Source organism: Rhinoderma darwinii, chromosome 3 (assembly GCF_050947455.1).
Source record: "Rhinoderma darwinii isolate aRhiDar2 chromosome 3, aRhiDar2.hap1, whole genome shotgun sequence".
Taxonomy (NCBI): domain Eukaryota; kingdom Metazoa; phylum Chordata; class Amphibia; order Anura; family Rhinodermatidae; genus Rhinoderma; species Rhinoderma darwinii.
Genome location: NC_134689.1, coordinates 128,955,809 through 128,981,645, shown reverse-complemented (window position 1 = coordinate 128,981,645; position 25,837 = coordinate 128,955,809). Strand labels below are relative to the sequence as shown.

At 40.5% G+C, this 25,837-nt stretch overlaps 1 protein-coding gene across 3 annotated transcripts in view; it reads left to right on the top strand.

Moving 5' to 3' along the window:
• SCYL2 (SCY1 like pseudokinase 2) overlaps positions 1-25,837 on the top strand; it is a 42,917-nt gene that overhangs the window by 11,876 nt on the left and 5,204 nt on the right. Inside the window, exons 3-18 of one of the 3 annotated variants that reach the window (XM_075856704.1) lie at positions 2,518-2,675; positions 4,579-4,723; positions 6,437-6,586; positions 9,373-9,594; positions 9,712-9,828; positions 11,196-11,321; positions 11,660-11,836; positions 12,472-12,483; positions 12,611-12,733; positions 14,665-14,778; positions 15,263-15,395; positions 15,486-15,604; positions 16,424-16,524; positions 16,743-16,806; positions 20,492-20,581; positions 25,455-25,574. In XM_075856704.1, the coding sequence (XP_075712819.1) occupies positions 2,518-2,675; positions 4,579-4,723; positions 6,437-6,586; positions 9,373-9,594; positions 9,712-9,828; positions 11,196-11,321; positions 11,660-11,836; positions 12,472-12,483; positions 12,611-12,733; positions 14,665-14,778; positions 15,263-15,395; positions 15,486-15,604; positions 16,424-16,524; positions 16,743-16,806; positions 20,492-20,581; positions 25,455-25,574 (1,971 nt within the window). Of the gene's footprint in view, positions 1-2,517; positions 2,676-4,578; positions 4,724-6,436; positions 6,587-9,372; positions 9,595-9,711; positions 9,829-11,195; positions 11,322-11,659; positions 11,837-12,471; positions 12,484-12,610; positions 12,734-14,664; positions 14,779-15,262; positions 15,396-15,485; positions 15,605-16,423; positions 16,525-16,742; positions 16,807-20,491; positions 20,582-25,454; positions 25,575-25,837 lie in introns of those variants that run through there. The other 2 variants (XM_075856705.1, XM_075856706.1) reach the window with 2 other exon arrangements.

Sequence of the window (25,837 nt, the reverse complement as noted above, 5' to 3'; positions counted from 1 at the left end):
GGTTAGTTTTTTCCTTCTGACACTGTTGCTTGTCTGTTAGTTGCCTGTTTTTTCTGTTCCTCCCTCCCTAGTAACATGTCTTTATCTTGGGAGCACCTGATCAGGCAGCAGGCACAGGTGGACATGACCACATACTATGCCTATGGTGGTTGTAAAAATTTTTTTTTATATACTGCCAACCTGCTCCATTCTACCCACAGTGTCTGCAGTAGGATGCTACCCCCTGAATTGGCAAAGTCCTTTTCTCAGCCCTAAGGGACATTTACAGACTCTCTTAAACCATCGTTGAGTCTTTGAAGCGTCTGCCTTAACAAATAGCGGCTGAACTTAAAGCCCCTCCTTCCCCTCCCTTGGATAATATATAGTCTTCCTCTCTTGCTAGATCAGATAAGAGGTGCAGATTCCATCTCCTGGCAGACAAGATTGAGTTCCTAGCCGGCACACTCCTTCCATCCACTTTTGCATACGGGTCAAGGGCAGGATGGTGTCGACCTTCCAGGCAATTCCATTTGCGCAATTTGACTCCGGTCCTTCCACGGGGCGATCATCTCACACTGAGACAAGTCTCAGGATTCACTGGATAAATTCACACTCGTTCCCCCTCGGACTAGTCAGGAGTTGCGCTGGTGGGAGACCCTGCCCGCCATCACATTGGGGCAGTCTTTTTTTTTTTTTTCCTCCCCTCCAGGGGATTGTCAACGGATGCCAGCCTCTCCGGGATGGGTGCATTTTTTTGTCTCCATATGGTCCAGGGCACTTGTTCAATGACGTCACCTCCTGTGACCATCAACCTTCTGGAATTAAGGGGAATCTTCCTTGCCTGTTCCCATTGGATTCTTCAGGGTCGCACTGTCAGGATCCTGAACAACTCCAAGACGATTGTCTATCTGAACCACCAAGACCGTACCAAGAGTCGGGCGGCTCCGTGGGAGGCCTGTCGTATCCTACTGAGTGGTCCACATACCAGGAGTGGACATCTGGCCTTAGATTTTCTAAGTCAGGAAAGACTAGATGTAGGAGAGTGATCTTTTCACCCAGTGGTATCCTGGAAATTCCCCTGTATTGCAGCCGTTGTTTTGGTCACTCCGTGGGATGAGATCTCTTTGCTCCCCTTTTGGTTTTGGGGGCTCTTCAGGTGGCTCCCTTTGAACCCTTGAGGGACGTTTCGCCTCGTCTCCATTCCTGGAAGATTGCTTTCCTAGTGGCTAAAACCTGCATCAGACACATTCTAGAACTTGCTGCCCTGCCCTGCAAATCTCCCTATTTATTCATCCATATGTTTTAAAGGGGTGCTTCAACGTGTCCCATGCTTTCTCCCAAAGGTGATTTCTGCCTTGTTCTTCCTTTTGCCCCCCCCCCCCATCTCATCTGAGGAAGTGGGCTCTGCACTGTCTTGACATGGAAAGAGCAGTTTGCATCTATCTGACTGTAACGGTCAATTCGGTGCTCCAAGTCTCTTTTTGTTCTTCCTAAAGGGCCTTACAAGGTATTGGCCACGTGGACAGCCACTATTGCTCGTTGGATCCCGTCTGTGATTTTAGAGGCCTATGTATCCAAGGGTAAAGTTCCTCCCCTTCAGGTCACTGCCTGTTCTACAGGGGCTGTTGGTGCCTTCTGGGGGTCAGACATCTAGCTTTAGTTGCATAGGTTTGCAAGGCTGCTACCTGGGCTTCGGTACACACCTTCTCCAGATTAACCAGATTCATTCTTTGGCCTCCTCTGATGCCAGTCAGGGCTGCAAGATGCCGCAGACAGCTGTGTTATAAGTATGCCGCGTGCCTGTGCTTTTTCCTTTTAATTTTCTTTCCATCCTCTGGGACTTGACGTCCCATAATTCTTTGTCCCCCAATGATATTAATGAGAGAACTGTTTTTTTGTACTCCGTAAAATCTTTTTCTCGTTGTCTTCAATGGGATACACAGATCTCGCCCTCTTTTGTTGTTCCTCGCTCGTGACCCGTTCTGTCTGTTTAGTTGGTTTTTCTCCCGGGACCGTAGACTTGTTGTTTGTTTTTTTGTCGTCTCATACTGCTTCCGTACAAACTAATTTATCTAGTCAGCCTTAAAGTGGCAAGAGCCTTTACCCATGGTGCTGTGTCTCTCTCAATGAATTCAATATGAGAGAGATTTTACAGTGAGTTAAAGTCCAGTCTATAAGGGATGTCTACCCTAATTTCATAATGAAGTATAATGGTTTTCTGTTGTTGGTAGCTAATGTTACCAAAATAGAAACTGGGGAGGGAACCTCCGGCTCACCTTGCACACTCCAGTGTGGTGTGGATTGTGGATTGCGCTCGGATCCTCGTGTCGGCACACGGCTGGCTAGCAAGAAAGGAAGGAAGAAGGTAGGATCCAGCGCTGGATCCTACCTTCTTCCTTCCTTTCTTGCTAGCTAATGTTACGTTGCAGCCAGGACATTGACGTGTTCCTGTTCCTTTTTAATGTAGATGACTGTCAATTAAAATTAAGTTTTTTAGAGCATTTTTTAAAATTAGTTTATTTTTTCTTGTTTTATCAGGAAGTTGCTGTTTTTGTGTTTGACAAAAAGTTGATTGACAAATATCAAAAGTATGAGAAGGACCAAATTATAGACTCTCTGAAGCGTGGCGTTCAGCAATTAACACGGCTTCGGCATCCACGGTTATTAACTGTACAGCATCCACTTGAAGAGTCAAGGTAAAGAAGGCGTTTATGCATAATGATTTTTAAAGGAGCATAAACTCTAAAGTATCTTATGAAAGTACACTTCATAACAAAAGCTGTTAATAACATTCCTACACAGTGCTGCAGCGTCTTCAAACCCAGGATCGGTGGGGGTCCCAGAGGGCAGACCCCCACCAATCAGAAAGTGAATGCAACTAGGGTTTGGCGTCCAGTCTATAAAATGGGAATACCACCTACAAGCGCAAGGGACATAACATCCCAATAAAGTATGAAAGTAACTACCATGGATAGTAAAAAATATATAACTTTATTAGTACATAATACATGGTATAACAATATTAGATATAGTAAAAAATATGGCGGATCATATATCAAGAGGAGTAGCGATCTGGTAAAGATGACAGCATACCATGAGGAGCACAAGAGACAACCAACCTCAAAAAACGTCCCAGTACTAACATGCCATGGATACAAGTGAAATAGAGTGTCAATAAGACAAAAGATGTATATATGGCTATATCTGTTGGAAAAATACTGCCCGTTACAAAGTGTACATAGCACAGATATGCTAAGGATAAATAACGTGTATGCAGACCAACATTTACAAATAAATGCCAGATAGAATGGATGAGGAACTCGGGTACCTGTAGACGTGATGAAAGCAGGGGGGGGGACGTGAAGAGATGGCACAGAGACGCCTCGACGCGCGTTTCGCCTGCGACCGGCTTCGTCAGGAGGCTAATCACATTTAAAAAACCGGGGGTTTATATACTAATGCAAGTGAAAACTGATTCATTGGTGGCACCTGTGGGGTGCACGTATAAGCGGCGCTCCATAGCCATGATGCAAACACTGCATCATCAGGAAGCGCCAAGCTGTCCACGGCGTGACGATGCGTCTCACTTGCTGAGACGCACGTCACCATAGTAACGTGAACAAACAAGTCAGGCACTCCGAGATACAGTGCCCACAGCGCGTGCGCCAGTGAGCGTCTGTGCAAATAAAGCACAGAGACCATCAGAGAATAAGTAATAGGACGGTACTGCATGATTCATAGATAAATTGGCCACAAACTTAAATATTTATGAAAACAGACCCAAACAGGGGATAACATATACAAATAATAACATAAATAAATAGAACATAAATAAATACGATAAAGATATATATCTGATAAGTGCATAGTCAATAATTTTGATATTACACAAAATTCATAAATTATAAATAGTAGATATATAAATAATTCAGTAAGAATATGAATTTAATGATATATATATATATATATATATATATATTAAAAAATATAATAAAAATAAAAAATATATACATAAAAAGACAAAAATATATAAATATATGCAAAAAGTGCTACAAATTAGTTAAATAGGTGTAAAGAGAATTATGGTGGACTAAATGTAGAATGAAAAACTAAAAACCTTACCTTGTTTTGAGGTTTGCTGTAGGTTTACTATAAAATGGGAATAACCTTTTAAGGATCTTAAAACAAAAAAATGTATTGCTCTGCTTTAACATTGCACTATTCTCCAAAAAGTAAGTGATCTAAAAAAAGAAGTCATTCACAGACCACACACTGCTGATTCGCAGTCTGTTCAGAGCGGTGATTTACATTCTAGAAAGTGTCAAGATGCCCCAGGCACTGTACAGTAATCTGATGCTGGAAAAGCTAACAATCTCACTGCATAGTAAACTGTGTCTGATGTCAAGCTTGTTGTCTGTTTCCAATGGCAACCAGCAGAATTGCCAGTGCAGCCCTGTAATTCAGGATCCGTTTAATATAAGTAATATATTTACAAGGTTATTCATCAATGTGCCACTTAGAATTACAGATGATGGTCCTGTACAGAAAAGTGCAGATGGGGGTATCATTCTTATATATATATTTTTTTGCTTCATACAGGGATTGTCTTGCCTTTTGCACAGAACCTGTGTTTGCCAGCTTAGCTAATGTTCTTGGAAGCTGGGACAACCTCCCATCTCCGCTGCCTGCAAATATTAAGGAACATAAACTGTATGACGTGGAAACAAAATATGGCCTTCTTCAGGTATGCAATGATGTATGAATATAGCTGATTTATTGCATATTTCTCATATCTTTTTCATTTGCACAGTCCCCTGTAGAACGGTGTAGAGGACAGTTACTAAGTCATGAGCGTTTTAGGTCGTATCATGTGTCAGTAGAAATAATATAGGTCAAGTATAGCAGAATCTCCACAATAGCACAGTGTGTGTGCAGTAACCTCAATAGAAGGTAATTTTTCCTTCTGAAACACCTGCAGAACCTTGAAAAAGATCACACACCATATTGTAGATATTTAGTCTGAGAATGTACATAGCTGGGAGTCCCATATGACAGATGCTCACCTGGTTAGTATTGAGTTAAAGCACTATTCAATTTGTAAACTATTTTAGCATACATCTGGCTAATGATAGCCTAAGTTGGACGTATGAGCCGCACGTGGACTCCAACATGGTGTGATGCTAACCTTCTATTTGCTTTCACCTTATCTATGACCATTAAGTATTCTGGTAGGCCTCATGCCCACTTCCGTTTTTTTCCTTTAGGGTGCTAGCCGTTTTTGTTTTTTTTACTGCTAGCACCCTGACCCATTCATTTCAATGGGGCCATACACACTTCAGTTTTTTTGACTGTCCCGTTGGTCCGTTCCGACAAAAGTAGAGCATGTCCTACTTTGGTCCGAGATTCCGTGACCGTGGGGCCCATACAAGTCAATGGGTCTGTCGAAAAAAACTGAAGGCATCCGTGTGCTGTCCGTGTGTGACGGAGCAGTTGCCTAGCAACGGCCGGGAGGGCAGAAGTAAACGTAGAGAGAGATATTGCACTGCACTAATCGGCAGCCCCTTCTCGATCCAGCACTGATCGCCAGCCTCTTCTCTCTATCCAGCTCTGATCGGCAGCCTCTTCTCTCTATCAGTGCTGGATAGAGAAGAGGCTGGCGATCAGTGCTTGATAGAGAGAAGGGGCCGCCCTTTTGGGCAAAGTTTCCGCAGCGCAACGCAGCAATAGAAAGAAAAAGATGTTCATACGTACCCCGGCCGTTGTCTTGGTGATGCATCCCTCTTTTGACATCCAGTCCGACCTCCCTGGATGACGTGGCAGTCCATGTGACTGCTACAGCCTGTGATTGGCTGCCGCGGTCAGATGGGATGAAACGTTATCCCAGGAGGCTGGACTGGAGGAAGAAACAGGGAGTTCTGGGTAAGTATAAACTTTTTTTTTTGTTGCAAGTTTTTGAAGGAAACATTAGAAATGTATATTGTGAGTGCCGCGCATGGTACTCGCTGTCCAGGGTGCTGAAAGAGTTACTGCCGATCAGTGCAGCCCCTTCTCTTTATCCAGCACTGATCGTAACTCTTTCAGCACGCTGGACAGTGAGTACCATGCGTGGTGCTCACAATGTAGATTTGTAATGTTTCAGGACCCTGTCGCTGTCCATGCTGTGTACCGCTACACACTATGAAACGCTGTGCCCGCACTGATATCCGGTGTATAGTGTGAATGGGAATTTGTTTCCTCTCGGAAACGGAAACACGGAAGTGTACACGGAGTAAACACGGGAACCACACTGATATAATCACGGACACACGGATCCGTGAAAAACAGTGATGGAAGTGTGCATGAGGCCTTACATCTGAGATTGTCACCGGCCAGTTATAATTTTTCATCTTTTAACTGCTGAGAAAACGATTGTCTGCCATTTAAACCACGATTGATGACCATGTGTGTCTCTTGGTAGGTTTCTGAAGGCTTGTCATTTTTACATAGCAGCGTCAAGATGATCCATTCAAATCTCACACCAGAAAATATCATTTTGAACAAAAGCGGCGCTTGGAAAATTATGGGCTTTGACTTCTTCAATTCTTCAGTAAACCCATCAGAACAAGAGGTAATTTTGAGGGGACACATGACAAACAGGGATAGTAAATTGAGTGTCCTCTCAATTGTATATTTTTCTGCGATACTCCGTTTTGAATGTCCTATTTAATGAATACGGTCATTAGTTTTTCATTGACCGGTTTCTTGTATGTCCGCAATACTGGAAAAAATAAATGTACCAGATAAAATAATGTAAATACGAGTTTTCGGTTCTATAATCATGAAACTATATAGGTACACTAGACAGAATTATGAAATGCTGTAGGTTTTAATAAAATAGTTTTTTACTCCATGTAGATATTATGCCATTTCAATGCTGTAATGGTTGCCTTATGTTACACATTATATGAATCTATATAGCAGCAAACCTTAGTCTGCACTAGCTATATTGAGCCATTTCAACCAATTGAAATGTATTTGACATTTAACATTTTTATTGATCGTTAAGTATAATTGTGACATAATTATGTCGATAATTTATAATCTAACATGTTAGTCATAATTAAGTGCGACTATAAAATACTTGTGGATTTTCAGTAGATCATCAAACAAGTGCAAAATTACATTTTCAGCATGTTTCTGAAGCCTCTTAGTCTTTGCTGCTGCTGCATTTCTCAGCTTGTGGGAGGGTCAGCTGGCTTTTCTGCTTGTATCTAACCCTGTACAAGCTGTGATGTAACATGAACTACATCCATTCACTTAGACTGTCACTGCGCTCCCTCTTTGATACATTTTTTGTTTTGTTTTGTTTTTGAATGACTGAGTAAGAACATTGCTTGAGCGCAGCAGGACCAAGATATCCTGTAACCAGACGTCCACTTATTCTGTATTTGTATTGGCTAACGTAACATGACTGATAAAGGATCTAGGAGGAGGCTGTGCAGCGAGGGGAAGTAAAGAATGTTCTGTATAATGCTTGGAACACAATGGGGGCAGCATAACCAAGTATATCACTAGAAGAGCTGTGGGAATAATCTAATCATGAACACACACAACTTTGTATGCAAGGGTTTCTCAATTCGTCCTTAAAGGGGTTTTCCCATGAGAAACATTTATGACATATCCACAGGACCTGCACCTATCCCCAGAATGGGGCCCCCTAAACCCCGTTCTAGCTGTGTCTGATATCGCTGACTGCCGTCCACTTCCTGGTTATATGGTCGGTGTTACGCAAACAGCGTAACTCGCTGAGCTACGCGGTTTCTGTAACTCCCATAGTAGTGAATGGCCGTTTTTTTACAATAAACATTAAAGAGGCTCTGTCACCAGATTTTGCAACCCCTATCTCCTATTGCAGCAGATCGGCGCTGCAATGTAGATAAGAGTAACATTTTTTTTTTTTTAAAACGAGCATTTTTGGCCAAGTTATGACCATTTTTATATTTATGCAAATGAGGCTTTCTAAAGTACAACTGGGCGTGTTTAAAGTTATGTACAAGTGGGCGTGTATTGTGTATGTACATCTGGGCGTTTTTACTTGTTTTACTAGCTGGGCGTTGTGACTAGAAGTGTCATCCACTTCTCTTCACAACGCCCAGCTTCTGGCAGTGCACAGACACACAGCGTGTTCTCGAGAGATCACGCTGTGACGTCACTCACTTCCTGCCCCAGGTCCTGCATCGTGTCGGACGAGCGAGGACACATCGGCACCAGAGGCTACAGATGATTCTGCAGCAGCATCGGCGTTTGCAGGTAAGTCGATGTAGCTACTTACCTGCAAACGCTGATGATGCCGATTGCTCAGCATCATACACTTCTATTCACAACGCCCAGCTAGTAAAAGAAGTAAAAAAGCTCCGATGTACATACACAATACACGCCTGTACATAACTTTAAACACGCCCAGTTGTACTTAAGAAAGCCTCATTTGCATAAATATAAAATGGTCATAACTTGGCCAAAAATGCTCGTTTTAAAAAAACAAATAAAAACGTTACTCTTATCTACATTGCAGCGCCGATCTGCTGCAATAGGAGATAGGGCTTGCAAAATCTGGTGACAGAGCCTCTTTAAAATAAAAGTCACAGTACACAAAATATGCACATATTCGGTATCGTCGTGACCGTAATAAACTTCACAACAAATTTATAGCGTCATTTATGACCTGTACGTTGTAAGAAAATAAAATAAAAACTGGTTTCTTTCAATTATTAATGCGAGCCACATGGTGTTATGAATTTTAAACCTACATGATGGGCTTAATTACAATAAAAATGTATCACACCACGTGCCTCACATCAGAAAATGGAAGAACTATTTATTTATTTTTTTTCATTATTGTCGCAATACTACACAAAGTATCGGTATCGAAGTCCAAATTCTGGTATCGTGACGACCCTATACCTAAGTATGCAAACAACAGGAAATAAGGTTAGACAGCCCAGGGTCCTTTAATGGACCCTGGGCTGTCTGGAGATACAAAGTATGGGCTTCGATTGTGTCACAGGGCCTTCTGTGACGCCATCAAAGGTGAGTCCCCCCTTCTGATTTCCACTTTGAATGCCGCGCCAGCTTTGATCGTGGCATTCAAGGGGTTAACGGCAGAGAGAAGGTTTCTCTTCTGTGTATTACAGCCGGTGCCCTGCTCCTGATCGCTCGCCACACTGTGTGTGTCACAAGAAGAGAATGCTTGACCTAACGTGGCAAGCACCCGCCGCTCAGGATGAGTATTCTCGTTCTGTCTCTTCAAGCAGTTAATCTGACGATGTTGATTCAAAGATCATAGTTTTATTGTTTATAACAGATTTATCTAGAGCTCTCATCTAAGTTGTCTGTACCATTGTCGTCTTTTTCCAGACAAGGTATGTATGTAAGGAATGGGATCCGAATTTACCTTCACTGTGTCTGCCTAATCCAGAATACCTGGCACCTGAATATATACTGTCAGTAAGCTGTGACCCTGTCAGTGACATGTACTCGCTTGGTGTTATCATACATGCAGTGTATAACAAAGGAAAGACTATCTTTGAAGTCAACAAACAGGATATTTACAAAAGTTTTAGCAGGCAACTGGATCAGGTATGTTCTGCTATTCTTTAATGTCGAGAGTGCGACCATCTTTACTTATGTTTAGATAATGGGAGATGTGTGTCATTTTTGGACTTTTCTATCTGGTCCTTTTTTTACTTTACACAGCTAAGTCGTTTAAACCCTAATGTCCTTGTAAACATCCCAGAAGAAGTCCGGGAACATCTGAAACTCCTTCTCAATGTTACTCCAGCTGTCAGACCAGATGCAGATCAAATGACAAAGGTAGGTGTACTATAGTTTGGCAAGAATCTGTAAACGATGTTTCCACATTCACTACCTACTTCCAACGTTCCTTCTACAATGCATTCAGTCCTACTTTATTCATTATCTATATCCTATATCTTCCCTGTTTAGCTGTACCTTCTAAGATATTTTGACTTATTTCACAAAGAGCGCTAAACGTCAAGGCCCATTTACACAGGCCAATGATCGGGGAAACGATCAGCCGATGAACGAGCAAACGTTAGTTCATCAGCTGATCGTATAGATGATTCAGTAATAAATGTTGTCGGCAGCACATCTCCCCAGAGCAGCATGTTCACTATATACATTGTACAGATACTCCGTATCAATTGGCATACTACATATTACGTTTGCGTATTGGATGATTGTAATTTGGAAATGTCATTGGTGAATTATGCGGCTGTTTAGCAGCATCTGGCATCTAAAACGCCTCATACCCCATATCTTCTTGCCTCTAGTGGCTTTTTTAGGCACAATTATAATACATTTATAAATACAGTTTGTATGTACATACCAGTACGAATTCTAAAAAGACTGTTTCAAAATAATATTTATACAGTGCTTTATTAAGGCTATGTTTCCATTTGCATTGTGGTATCCGTTCATATGACGAAAGCCACCGGCGCCCAATGGACCCCATTGACTTACATACCATGCTGCGCTATTCTTCCCGTCAAATCTGCCAACGGAGCCTCTGATGGCCGGCTGAACACAGCTTTATATTATTCCAACATATTCTGCAGCACTTTACAATAATATAATGCGACAAACATAAAATGACATGAGCAAGAGTCAGTCAACCAGCAGGCGTCTGCACCAACACAGATATATAGTACATTGATGCAAGAAGCAGAGCTGAGTTGTGTACGGATCATTGGCTGCGATTGCGGCTTTTGAACTTCGTTCTACGAGAGACTGGTAACCAGTGTAGTGACCAGCAGAGGACAAAGACATAAGGCACGAGTGTATGTGGGATCTGTATCGCCTGGATCTGAATGAGATGTCACTGATTTTTAATGAACTATTCATACTAGCCTGGTGACAAACGTATTCAAAGACCGCAGTGAAAAAAATCTGTGTGCTTCATCTTATGCCATATATCGGACCACGTTCTCTCTCTGAAGCACTAAATTCAGTGCTTCTAAAGCAAACTCACTCCATTTAATGGAACCTCACTCAAAACTGAACAGCTGCAATATGTATTACCAGCCAAAATTCACACGCTTGTGTACATGAGGCCTTAGAATAACTATTAGGCAAAACTATTAAATCGTGTCCCACTGGCATGATGGATTAGGACCGCATGCACTGAATACTACATTCATGCTTTGTTCTTCATTTTACAGATTCCATTTTTTGATGATGTTGGGGCTGTGACTTTACAATATTTTGATTCCCTATTTCAACGAGACAATCTCCAAAAATCCCAGTTTTTCAAAGGTTTACCGAAAGTTCTTCCCAAACTGCCAAAGGTTTGTATCAAAGGGGGACACCACTGATAGACATTGTCTGATTTTGTAATTCCACGATTGTATTTTTTGAGAGAGATATTTTCTGGATGAACGGAATGCATTCAAAAGAAATGCAAAAGTATACATAGTACAAAGCAGCACAAGATATTTGTTTGAGAGAGTCTTGCTTAAAAGAAAAAAATCAAATACAAATTGTTATGTATCGAAATACACTGATAAATGTTGATATTGAGATGGAATCCTGCAAATAAGTAGGGGATGTTTCATGCTGAGTTTACATGAGAAAATGTACATAGGCTGCCTGTATATTCTGTAAAATTGTGTTTTGTATTTTACAGCGAGTTGTTGTACAACGTATATTACCGGCACTGACTTCAGAATTTGTAAACCCAGACATGGTGCCATTTGTGTTACCCAATGTTTTGCTGATAGCAGAGGAATGCACCAAGGAGGAGTATACCAAGCTTATCCTGCCAGACCTTGGGCCTGTTTTTCGGCAACAGGAACCTATTCAGGTTTGTTTTCTTGTCTTTTTCAGATTTGTTTTTAAGATTCATCTAATTATCTTTTGGAAGAGATTTGAATAACAATTTGAAATTTTGTTCTGTTTGTGACCCCTTCTAATATATGCCTTGTTCTCCCTTGATGGAAAGTTGGCATGGAGCTGTGTAAGAGCACCACCTGAATGTCTTGTTCTGGAAGTGGTCTCCTGTTTGCATGAGGTGTATATTAGCGCCTTGCACTTCCAAATTCCACCACCATTTCCTTATAGATTTGTGCCCTTTGGGGCGAAATTGTTCCAGAATTCCGTAACAATGTACAGTTCAATACATGTAAATTGTGTTAAACAAAAACATAAAATCTGCACATAATTTAGGGCAAATACAAGGGGAAATCTGTGCAATAATAACACAAACGTGCCATTACTTCTGAAATCTTTAACAGATTTTTCTACTAACCATTGATGAGGCATACACAGTACAATTTCCTATGGGTGTGTCATTATATAGAAATAGGGCAAACCATTCTATATTAATGTAAAGTAAAGGGAGTCTTGGGATAATCTTATTGATGTCATGTTCAACACCAAGACTTAAAATTTTAATAATTTATTCCAATTGTCTTCCGTTTTTTTTTTTCATGCCGTCAGGCTAGCAACATGGTGAGTGATTGTTTGATTATAATACTAGTCTTTGCATGTTAAAAGCATTTTTCTAAGAAAAATGAATCTGATTACGGATTGATTTTTTTTTTTTCGTTTTATTTGATTTTTTTTTTCCCATTTGTAGATACTTCTAATATTTCTGCAAAAAATGGATCTTCTTCTGACTAAGACCCCGCCAGATGAAATCAAGAACAGTGTATTGCCCATGGTGTACAGGGCCCTGGAGGCACCGTCTATGCAGATTCAGGTAGCTGTTCTGTTTTACTGCTTGCATGTGGCTTGCAATCGTTTAACCACTTGCGTAACCTGTTAACTATCATTTTGGCAACTGTAAGGGTGTGTTAACACACTGGAGTCAAATTGTCAAAATTGTGACAAATAATGCAATTTAACTGCTAGATGTGTGAACACACAGCCTAGGAATTAATTTTGCCTGGAGCAAATGTATTTCCATGGAGTTTGAGTCTTTCTGACGAACACCACGATAGTCCTATTTCTAGCAAAGGGTATTTCCTTTAAGTGAGGTTAAATCATAATTCTTTTACAATATTTCCATTTTTTTTTTATTGATGTAGTGAATATCATGTCACATTGTGACAATCGGAGGCATATATTTTATAGTATGTTTAAATTTGGCTACTTTTTCCATACACAAGTCTAAAGGGCAGTAGTGACCCCTAGTGGCCAGAGCAAATATTGCAAATAGAAATCTAACAAACCTTTGACGTGGATTTTTTTTTTTTACTTGGTGGTAGCCTTGAGATAAAAAAAAAAAAGTTGCATTAAGTTTCAGGCTGCAATGTCTTTCCTTTATTCATTTTGTGACACCCTGATATGCAATATTCAACCTGCTCCTAGTTTCAGACTATTTGTAGGTGTCCCTCACAGTAATACATGCTGTAGGTGAGCTCTGTGACTGCAGGATGCTGCTGCCTTTACTAGCACTCATGTATCAGCACAACTTTATCCCTGTACTCTTTCTACTTCTACAGTCCATACTTGATCTCTTATGGACAGTGATGCTGAGGCGTGTGTTATCCCCCTCCTTCCCCCTGCACAGACTGCGTGGGTGCATTCCTCTCTCTTTACACAGATACACGGCCTGTATGATTCACCCTCTCTACCTGTGCTTTCCTCCCTATCTACACTCTGATTCAGTACAGCCTGTGTGATCTTTCATACATTTCACCTCTTTTATAAATGCAACCATTTTTAATTACTAATAGTGATGACATTCGTGTGTTAGTTTTTATGGCTATGGGTTCACTGTGTAAAGGTAGATTTTTTTTTTTTAGAGTCTGCCGGATGCTACACCATAACTGCTCATTTGTACTAAAATGTATTCCTGTTCCGATATTTGTCCTCTAAGGCTTCGTTCACATCTGCGTCGGGCTTCCGTTCATTGGTTACGTCAGACCTTTCCATCAAGGGAACCCATGAACGGAAAACATAGCTTCCGTTTGCATTACCATTGAAAAACTGAAACCTTACGGAACAGAGACCAAAGAAAAGCGTTAGCGGAAGCATTACCATTGAAATTGATGGTAATGCAAACGGAAGCTATGGAAATTCCATCATTAATATACGATATTTGATGATCGTTTGAAGATGACCACTGTTTACCTGTGTGATAAGATTTCTATGTACCGTATTCCATCTCTGTATGTGTCGTTAATCGCCACATACAGAGATGAAAAAAAAATGGCAGCCCCCATGGAGAAGTAAAAGTAAGAAAAAAGTAAAAAGTACAACACCAGAACACAAATAAATAAAATTTATTTTAATATCATACTAAAAGCAATATTATAATAAAAAATAAAAATTTCATGACACCTTCCCTTTAATGGACCTGTTAGGGTGGATTTCCATAAGTTGAAAGACGGACAAAAAAACATGTAGCAAAAACGCACACATTTTAATGCGAATTGCTAAGGTTTTTGGTTACATTGTTTGCACATGCAGTTTTCACATGTGAAATCTTTGGCGCACTACCCACCCATGTAAATACATCCTCATGGATCTAACCATATCCAGGCTTTTAGAAGACCCTTGATCGCTCCATTGCAGCTGAAGTGACTAATTCTGACAAGGTGTGAATGATTAAAATAGTTTGTATATTTAATTGTTATATTTGAACTAAAATCGTAGACTAAAATGTTTTTTCCCCTCTCTTTCTAGGAGCTGTGCTTAAACATAATCCCTACATTTGCAAACCTAATAGACTACCCATCCATGAAAAATTCTTTAATACCAAGAATTAAATCTGCTTGTTTACAGACATCATCACTTGCCGTGAGTATGCAAAATTGCTGTTCTCAATAATGTTGCTTACTATTTTCTGTTTTTTCTTCTCAATTGTTGTTCCAGCATTTGCCCAGTATAAATAATCCGGTCTTCTTGGGAAACTTCCTGCGCAAGAAATAGAACCCATTTACCATGCAGGAGTGGGCATTAGAATAGGACATATCCAAGGGCGTCTCAATCAGGGCTCCGTATCGACATTAATAAAATTGTGGCAGCTCTCAGTGTTCAGATTTTTTTCCTCCTCATAGGGAAACATCGGAGTCATGAGTTGCAGTACTGTTGTGATTTGTACCATTACACGCCACATGTAGACATGGATTGCAGCGTAAACAGCAAAGCATGTACAACCTTTAATTCCATGTAATATGATTATCATTAACTATTCCACGTTGACCGATGCTCCGTTTTTTGCAGGATATCAGTGGCAACCTATACAAAGACAAATGACCTGACATTTTGTTATTTCGCATAGGTGCGGGTTAATTCCTTGGTGTGCTTGGGAAAGATTTTGGAATACCTGGATAAGTGGTATGTCCTTGATGAAATTCTCCCTTTTTTGCAACAAATTCCCTCCAGAGAGCCGGCAGTTCTTATGGGGATTTTAGGTATGGATATTTCTCTTATGCATAAATATGCAGTAAGTATTTCATACATATAGTTTTTATTTCTGTAAAATATCTAATTTGTATTAACAGGCATATACAAGTGTACCTTTACACACAAGAAGCTTGGTGTCACCAAGGAGCAGATGGCTGGAAAAGTGTTGCCTCATTTAATTCCTCTTAGCATTGACAATAACCTAAATCTTAACCAGGTGAGTGTTGTAGAACTGACTCGTGAGTACTATATGTAAAATATACTAAGGCGGTTGTCCTAGTTGTGAACCTTTCCATAGGAAAAACACAGTTGGTCATAAAACTAGAATTTAAAAAAAGAAAACACTACATGCATTTTATGGAAAATATTGCTATAGATCTGTTTTGACTTGTTCAACTACCTTTTGAGTTATTGTGCTGTATCAACTACTGCATTAGTCATGGCTAAAGTGGCTCTGCAGGGCTAAGGGTGTTGTCTCATGAAGACGACTCCTATACATATGGCATATGGATGTTATTGTGGGGTGGTGAAATCCCTTTCCTTTTAGGTGGACTTACTAAAAAGTATTAGGGCCCGTTTACACAGGCCAATTGAACGAGCTTTCTTACAAACGCTCGTTCCCGATTATCGCCCAGTGTAAACCATTGTTGTCAGCAGCACATTTCCCCATGTAAACAATGGATGTGCTGCTGATAATGATTCAAACTGATGAGTCCCGAATGATTGTATTAATGATAGTTTGTCCCCATACAGTAAAGCATCGGCCCATGTAAAAGGGTCAAAGAGTGCCGATCGTCCTGTAGGGCTGCTACTTAGTCAGGGGAGTAAAATCACTAGTCGCCAACAGGGTCCGCTATGGAGGATTCTGCCAAACCACTCTCCTATACCCCCTGTGAGCTTGACCCTGGTATGATAAACAGAGGTCACCTCCATTAGGGTCATGCTCCTTCTTTGTTTTTTTGAATATGTAAATTGGTGGTTGTCTTCTGTGCTGTAAAGGCTGACGGACTGGCTCATTTTTCCTTTTCTCATTTAGTTTAATTCGTTCATGGCTGTGATAAAAGAAATGCTGAACAAGTTAGAGGCAGAACATAAAACCAAGCTTGAACAGCTCCATGTTATGCAAGAACAGCAGAAGTGAGTGGACTTGACCTTGTATATGCTGTTCACTGTGTGGATTACACGGGCCATCCGATTGTATGACGCTCGTTCTGGTCATTGCTAGTTTACAATGCCGCTACTTACCCAAATAATCTAGAATGACTTTTCTTTCTTTTTCTGATTTTGTGCCTACAGCAATTAATATGTTCACAATCTACAAAATTCAGACTTTGTTCTTTCCTTATTTCTTTTAGGTCCTTGGATATAACAAACCAGTTGAACATATCTGCCGAACAAGCGAGTAAAGCAAACAATCAGGTAATACAACTTGTAAAAGGCAAGTTAAGTATTTACATATCTTTATTAAACATCAAAGCTTTCTTCCCCTCCCTCAGTTATGTAATTGTTACGTTTGCTAGGGTTGGGAGATGTCCGCAAATATTCTCACTATAAGGATGTGGAGAGAGTTTTATAAATACCTGTGTTTTTTTTTCTTTCTCCTGTATTACCCTTTATATATATATATATATATATATATATATATATATATATATATATATATATATATTTATATTTCTTTTTGGATATATATATATATATATATATATATATATATATATAATATAATCAGACTGTTGCCCTGTTTCTGTGTAGTTTAATGTATTAGGGGATCGGTTTGTGTTTAATATCTACAGATAATGCTGCATTACTGGATGTGAGCAGGGCTACATGGCATCTTGTCAATGCAACCCTGCTCGATCACATCTAAGTTGATGAACATAGATGTGATTGATATTATGCTGGTCCTGTGTGTATTAGACACACACACACAGGACCCGGTCTCAGCCGTGCCGTCCGTTCAGATGAACTGACGGAATTGGCTCATAGCGAACGATACAACTTCTATGTATAAAGGATGCATAGAAGATGTAACGGAAAAACTAGACAAAATGTTTAATAAGTCAATGTAAAAAATGGTTAACATTGATTTAATAGAAAAAAAAGCTTTCAAAAGTATACCTAGCCTTTTAAGTGTTGCTTTTTTTGTGTTGGCCCAGACTACATTGTGTATTTAATTATTTGAACTTTACATATTTTTTAATTGAAAATTTCAGAAGTGAAAACTTACGTGCAAAACATATTCTTACATTGAAAATTCCACTTCATTGCTACATGCACACGATGCATATTTTGCTGCGGAAAAACGCAGGAAATTCACAGATAAAAAAATCGCACCCTATTGCGCATTTTTCGGTGCGTTTTCATACATAAATTGGTGCGTTTTCATGCTGCTGGTTTTGGTAAATTTTTTCTTAAAACGAGGCAGATACAATTCGCAAGCGGAAAAGCAAGATAAATTGCCATGTTGCAGATTTTAAAATACACCACGCACGTCCGTTTACATGCTGAAAAAAACCGCAGCGTGTACATGAGATTTCCTGAAATGTCGTTTACTTTGCTGATACTGTATATTATGCTGCGGATTAGCTGCACGGAAACACATGCGGCAAAACCGCACGTAATACGCATCGTGTGCATTGAGCCTTAAGAGGAGCATAGTTGGACAATTGACAGCCTAGCACAAAAACAAAAGGGGGAAAAAAAATAATTCATAGTCATCGCTTGTGTACAAAAAAAATAATTGATATAGTCTTTAGAGTAAGGATAAGTCTTCACAAAGGAATCATAATGAATTCTCAGCAAACAGCCGTGAACGGGTATAATAATGGTCTCATGTAGTGAGCTATTAAACACGTTGGCCCAGATTTGTTGGAATTTGTCTACCAGCCACCAAATGTTCCATAGGGAAATTATACTAAGCAGCAATAATAATTTTGGGGATCATGGGGAGGTTCTTACTCTACCAGTTCCAGCAATTTGAGATCTCGTCGGTTAGGATGTGGGAGGTGAGGAACCTGTCTGAGACAGGGAGGTGGTATAAACCTAAGGAGAGACGGGCCATCGCCGGAACCACTCAAATAGCACCACCCAAAATGTTTCTTAAAGGGTGAAGAATCTTCCAGAAGGGGTGTATGAGAGTACAGTCTCACTCTCACCAGTTGTGGAGGATATAAGGTCCCGTGTCTCCAGCACACATTGGATGTGCTAGGGTACATTTATCAGACAGTGATCTACCACCTATAAAGGAGTTTCTGGATGCCTGCAGATGGCTGGCACATCTAGAGGATTTGTGGCTTAAAGGTTAAAGCAAATTTCCTGTGGTGGCTGAAAAACCTGGCATCCAAGTCATCCTACCATCTGGTAACAGAGGAAGATCCCCTAGTATAGCGTTAGAACCGTAAGTGGCGGAGCCGCAGTTATTTGTAGAATTGCCTATGAAGGAGAGAATACTTGTTTATATTTGTTTATATGTGTTGAGAACATTGTCAGTGGAAATCTCCTTCAGTTGGGTTATAGAGGAGAAATCTCTGTCAGGAATTTGACTTTGTATAATCAGTAATGGCATATTTCTTATACATAATGTAAAGCCTGTGCTCCCGCCAGACCTCGCCATGTTTTAAGGCCTTTATAAACTGGGAGGGTAGACGATATGCCTTGGGGGGAGAGGGTTAGGAATGAAACCATAGTTAAGGTACATTTGTAGGACCAGAAATGTAACATTCCATAGATACCCATTGTTTATTGATATTTATGAGCCACTATTGTCTAATCTGTTAAAAAATATCCACCTGGTAATATGAAGCAGTACATGGGCATCCCTGCCCTCATTGGCCTATCCTGGCATATAAAGACCGAGCTTTCACTGTTGGGTGTTTGTTCTGCCAGTTAAAGACCATTTAAGCTTCTGTTTGTGAAATGTTTTAGACAAGGTACGAGGTGTGTAAATTTGGGCAGAGGGAGAAGAGTAAAGGGCTATTGTTGCTTTAAGAATACATGCTGCAAAGCCAAATTTACGGAGGACAGTCTCTATATACCCTCAGTGAACTGTATTGAACGCCTTCTCTGCATCTCTGGTGAGAACAGAGAAGGCGTCCGAGCTCTGTGAGCCTCAAATATGATCTTAATAAAAAGGCGGATGACGTCCATAGTCTGTCGACCTTCATAATGGATTAAGAAAGAGAGGATAGTTCAGCAGTGTCAAAAGTGAAATTGGGCAAAAGTTGGATGGTCTTTCTGCAGGTTTTGGGAGGGTTAACTATCTGCACTACTTCTTTTTTTTTTTTTTAGCTTGCAGTTGCAGTCTCCAAAATCAGATCTCTAGGGCCGAATGTTGAAGTGGACTATACTAGCTCAGTTGTTCTTAGCTATTTCATACACCTTCATATTACCTTTATAGGATGCTTTTATATGTTTCTTAAGCTGGTATTACACCGGCAGACTTAACACAGCAAGGGTATGTTCACACGGCCTATTTTCGGACGTAATTCGGGAGTTTTAACCCCCGAATTACGTCCGAAATTACGGCTTGAAAGCGTTGACAAACATCTGCGCATTGAAAGCAATGGGCTGACGTTTGTCTGTTCACACGAGGCGTATATTTACGCGCCGCTGTCAAAAGACGGCGCGTAAATAGACGCCCGCGCCAAAGAAGTGTCATGTCACTTCAGACGTAAATGGAGCCGTTTTCCATGGACTCCATGGAAAACCAGCTCCAGTTACGTCCGTAATGGACGCGGCGTTCAAGCACCTGCACATGCCGTTACGGCTGAAATGACGGGGCTGTTTTCTCCTGAAAACAGCCCCGTAATTTCGGCTGTTACGGACGCTGCCGTGTGAACATACCCCAATAGTCGCTCGTTTAGCACCATTTACATGGAGCAATCATTGTACTCTATGGGGCCGAACCAGATCGTTCATCTCCATATAGTATGCATCATCGTCGGCAGCAAATCTGCTCTTTACATGCGAAGATTTGCTGCTGAAAATGATATTTAGTGCTTCATAAAAGATGCGATCAGCCATTCATTTCCCCGATCATCGACCTATGTAAAAGGGCCTTTTACTTACCTGGCACAATTGTCTTTTGTTTATTTTTCTACAGACAGATAAAGCATTTGACATGAGCCAAGATTTTCTGACGGGTTCAAGTGAGAAGAAAGAAAATGGACATGTGCCAAAGCCGCAAAGCAAGGTGAGACCTCGTGAGTTTACCTCTAGTCATACCGTTTAGAATAATATTTGGTACACTTGGTGTACCGGTGTCATCATTGGTACTTTTGGTGATATTAATCTAAGGAGTTTTCAGTTTAGTTTATCTGCATGTTTCTGTAATATATATATATATATAATCCAAGGTTCTAGCAGCAGTCGTCACAGTAATTGGGTGCAGATCCCAGGGATTTGACTATCATCCCCCAACTTGTAGAGAAACACAAAAAAAAAAGCACATCCTGTCGTAGTTGTTACACACACGCATATATATATATATATATATATATATATATATATATATATATATATATATATATACACATACACACACTACCGTTCAAAAGTTTGGGGTCACCCAGACAATTTTGTGTTTTCCATGAAAACTCACACTTATATTTATCAAATGAGTTGCAAAATGACTAGAAAATATAGTCAAGACATTGACAAGGTTAGAAATAATGATTTTTATTTGAAATAATAATTTTCTCCTTCAAACTTTGCTTTCGTCAAAGAATGCTCCATTTGCAGCAATTACAGCATTGCAGACCTTTGGCATTCTAGCTGTTAATTTGCTGAGGTAATCGGGAGAAATTTCACCCCATGTTTCCAGAAGCCCCTCCCACAAGTTGGATTGGCTTGATGGGCACTTCTTGCGTACCATACGGTCAAGCTGCTCCCACAACAGCTCTATGGGCTTGAGATCTGGTGACTGCGCTGGCCACTCCATTACAGATAGAATACCAGCTGCCTGCTTCTTCCCTAAATAGTTCTTGCATCATTTGGAGGTGTGCTTTGGGTCATTGTCCTATTGTAGGATGAAATAGGCTCCAATCAAGCGCTGTCCACAGGGTATGGCATGGCGTTGCAAAATGGAGTGATAGCCTTCCTTATTCAAAATCCCTTTTACCTTGTACAAATCTCCCACTTTACCAGCACCAAAGCAACCCCAGACCATCACATTACCTCCACCATGCTTGACAGATGGCGTCAGGCACTCTTCCAGCATCTTTTCAGTTGTTCTGCGTCTCACAAATGTTCTTCTGTGTGATCCAAACATATCAAACTTCCATTCGTCTGTCCAGAACACTTTTTTCCAATCTTCCTCTGTCCAATGTCTGTGTGCTTTTGCCCATATTAATCTTTTCCTTTTATTAGCCAGTCTCAGATATGGCTTTTTCTTTGCCACTCTGCCCTGAAGGCCAGCATCCCGGAGTCGCCTCTTCACTGTAGCCGTTGACACTGGCGTTTTGCGGGTACTATTTAATGAAGCTGCCAGTTGAGGACCTGTGAGGCGTCTATTTCTCAAACTAGAGACTCTAATGTACTTGTCTTGTTGCTCAGTTGTGCAGCGGGGCCTCCCACTTCTCTTTCTACTCTGGTTAGAGCCTGTGTGTGCTGTCCTCTGAAGGGAGTAGTACACACCGTTGTAGGAAATCTTCAGTTTCTTGGCAATTTCTCGCATGGAATAGCCTTCATTTCTAAGAACAAGAATAGACTGTCGAGTTTCACATGAAAGCTCTCTTTTTCTAGCCATTTTGAGAGTTTAATCGAACCCAAAAATTTAATGCTCTAGATTCTCAACAAGCTCAAAGAAAGGTCAGTTTTATAGCTCCTCTAAACAGCAAAACTGTTTACAGCGGCGCTAACATAATTGCACAAGGGTTTTCAAGTGTTTTCTAATCATCCATTAGCCTTCTAACACAGTTAGCAAACACAATGTACCATTAGAATACTGGAGTGATGGTTGCTGGAAATGGGCCTCTATACACCTATGTAGATATTGCATTAAAAACCAGACGTTTGCAGCTAGAATAGTCATTTAGCACATTAACAATGTATAGAGCAGTGGTTCTTAACCTTGTTGGAGGTACTGACCCCCACCAGTTTCATATGCGCATTCACCGAACCCTTCTTAATTGGAAAAATAAAATTCAAAACATAGGTATATATTTTACTGGTGCACAAAATGAACCGTGCATCAACATCAGTGTTCAAAGAACAAAACCATTAAAACATGATTTTCACACAAAAACAAAAACATAATAATGAATATTTACTGGAAATCAGTGTGACTTCTGCTGTTGCCTTTCAGAGACCAGTTCAGAAATGCGCGGCTTCACCTTGGCAAGTGCCACTCTCATGTCATTTTCGCAACAAAGTCTGTTTCTTTTCTTCGTTTTTATGTCCAGCATCCTCAAAGGATTGCTCGCAAAGATATGTTGTAACAAACGGTATGAAAATCTCCAGAGCTTTCTTAGCAATAACAGGGCACGTTACCATTTGTTGACACCAAAACGTTGAGAGCGTTGTTGTTCTGAAGAGTTGCTGTTGAACCTGGCTCTGCTGAATTTCAATGATTTCATCGAGGTATTTATCATTGACATCTGTTGTCTCAACACTAAACGTGAACGGCTGTCTCACCCATGCTGGATATGACTCTCTTGTAGGGAAGTATCCGTCGAGAGACTTTGCAAGCTCATCTAAGTGCGTGGCTATTGCTTGCTTCAGTTCCGCGGGTACAGAAATGTCTCTGATTCCAGATACATCTTCGATCTTACTTACACAGTCGTCCAGCAGGGGAAAGTTTACGAAGTTATCGTTCTCTGTTCGTCGTTTCCATAACGATAGCTTTTTTTGAAAAGCCTTCAGGTTTTCTTCCGCTTCGATGATGTTGACTCCACCGCCCTGCATCTGTTGATTGAGATGATTGAGAGCTGCGAAGATATCAGCCATGTACTCTAAAATGAGAATGAACTCAGAATTTTTGAAGCAATCTGCATGACAATGTTGGTGCTCTTGCAAAAACAGGGCTAATTCCACACGCACGGCAAAAACAGGATTCAGCACCTGTCCCCGGGATTACCACCGAACGTTAGAATGGTACAGAAGTACCTCGAATTCAGAGCCCATTTCTTTACACAGCTCACTGAAGATGCGGTGCCTCAGAGCACTATTTCGCACATAGCTCACGCATTCCACTACAATTTTTAATACTTCAGCCAGTTTTGGAGGCAAGGTTTTTGTTGCCAACACATGCCTGTGCAGAATACAATGCATAACAATGATGTGTGGTGCATCGGCTTTCACTAGCGCACCAAAACCAGACTTTCTTCCCAGCATGACTGGAACAAACAAACTGCAGAAACCATATCCCACGAAAGATTGTTGTCTTTGAAGAAGTCATCCACAAGTTTCTTCACATTGGCTGCCTTAGTTGTTGTCGTAAGAGGTTTACAAAATAAAAAATCTTCCTTTATCACGTCGTCTTTCACATAGCGGACGAATACAGAAAGCTGGCTTAGATTGGAAACGTCTGTGGTCTCGTCGAGTTGAAGGCTGAATTTTGCCGGGCTTGAAATCAGATCTGCAACTACTTGAGCCAAGATGTCTTTGCTCATGTCCTCTATTCTGTCGCTGATGGTGTCATTTGAAAGAGGAATTTGGGATAGCTTAACTTCAGCCTCTTTTCCCAGCATCATATTCTCCATCTTCAACACAGCTGGTTTTATGAGTGTTTCACCAATGGTGTGTGGTTTGCCCTGCTTTGCGATCAGGTAAGCAACTTCGTACGATGCTGTGAGGATCGGTTTGTTGATGGGTACAAAGCCGAGAACAGGCAGAGTAGCCTTTTCATCGAATCTGGCTCTCTTCACCTTGAATTCAGCGAGCGTTGTGTTCTTGTATTGTCCATCTCCATGCAGCTTAAGGAAGTGTTCGCTTAGTTTTGCCGATGCTAGACTAGAATTGCTCAACTCAATTGGAAATCATGCAGTTAGGACGCTGACTCCCATCACGTTCCGTTATACATGTGAATCCATATTGTACATATTCGTCCGACCACTTTCTTTTTTTGCTCGACATAGTTAGTATGAAGGGATTAAAATATTAAGAAGGAAATCACACGACGTACCATCACGACAGTCACAATTCGACTACTAGGCCAAGCGATGTTGCGTGATCACCTGCAGCCAATGCTGGCTAAGCGGGGCGTGTCATCACGAATCATATGAGTCGGGTGTCTGTCTTGACCTCCGCCGAACCCCTGAGACTGACTCACCGAACCCCTGGGGTTCGATCGAACCCAGGTTAAGAACCACTGGTATAGAGTGTATTTCTGATTAATTTAATGTTATCTTCATTGAAAAAAACTGTGCTTTTCTTTCAAAAATAAGGAAATTTCTAAGTGACCCTAAACTTTCGAACGGTAGTGTGTATATACACACACACACACACACACACTCACGCACATATATATATATATATATATATATATATATATATATATATATTTATTATTTATTTTTTTTCTAATCATCCATTAGCCTTCTAACACAGTTAGTAAACAGCTTGAGAAAGGTTCAGGTATGAACCGAAACGTTGCTCATTTTTTCCACCTGCTGGTGAATAAACCAACATCTCCCTAATACTGAAGTCCTGGTGCTGTTACTTTCTCTCTGTTCCTGTTATATGTATATATATAACGTGTAGTGTGTGTGTGTGTATATATGTGTGTGTATATATGTGTGTGTATGTATGTATGTATATATATATATATATATATATATATATATATTGTCCACCGTCCAGCAGCACCACCTGAAAATATGGATGGGTGTACGCCCTGGGAACCTAATCACGGTTCCAAATATTCCAATGTGTGTCCAAAAATAGGCAGCACTCCAAATCAAGGTGAAAGTAGTAGCTTTTAATAGCCCTCGTGCAATGTTTCGGCTCAATACAAGGAACATTTCTCAAGCATTTTTAGACACACACATTTTGTATATATATTTATTTATTTATTTGTGTAAGGATTCCTATTATAATATATTTAATTTTTGTTTTTGTCTCAAAAGGTATCACTTACACTTGAAGAGAAGCAAAGGCTTGCAAAAGACCAGGAACAAGCACAAAAGATGAAAAGTCAGCAGCCGCTAAAACCTAACACAATGACACCTGCGGCACCTGTGAAACAAGTAAGGGCTTGTGTTTAGGTTTCTGATCGTTTTACAAACATTTTATTTTCCTGTGCATTCTTAAAGAGGCTCTGTCACCACATTATAAGTGCCCTATCTTGTACATGATGTGATCGGCGCTGTAATGTAGATTACAGCAGTGTTTTTTATTTAGAAAAACGATCATTTTTGACGGAGTTATGACTTATATTAGCTTTATGCTAATGAGTTTCTCAATGGACAACTGGGCGTGTTTTACTATATGACCAAGTGGGCGTTGTACA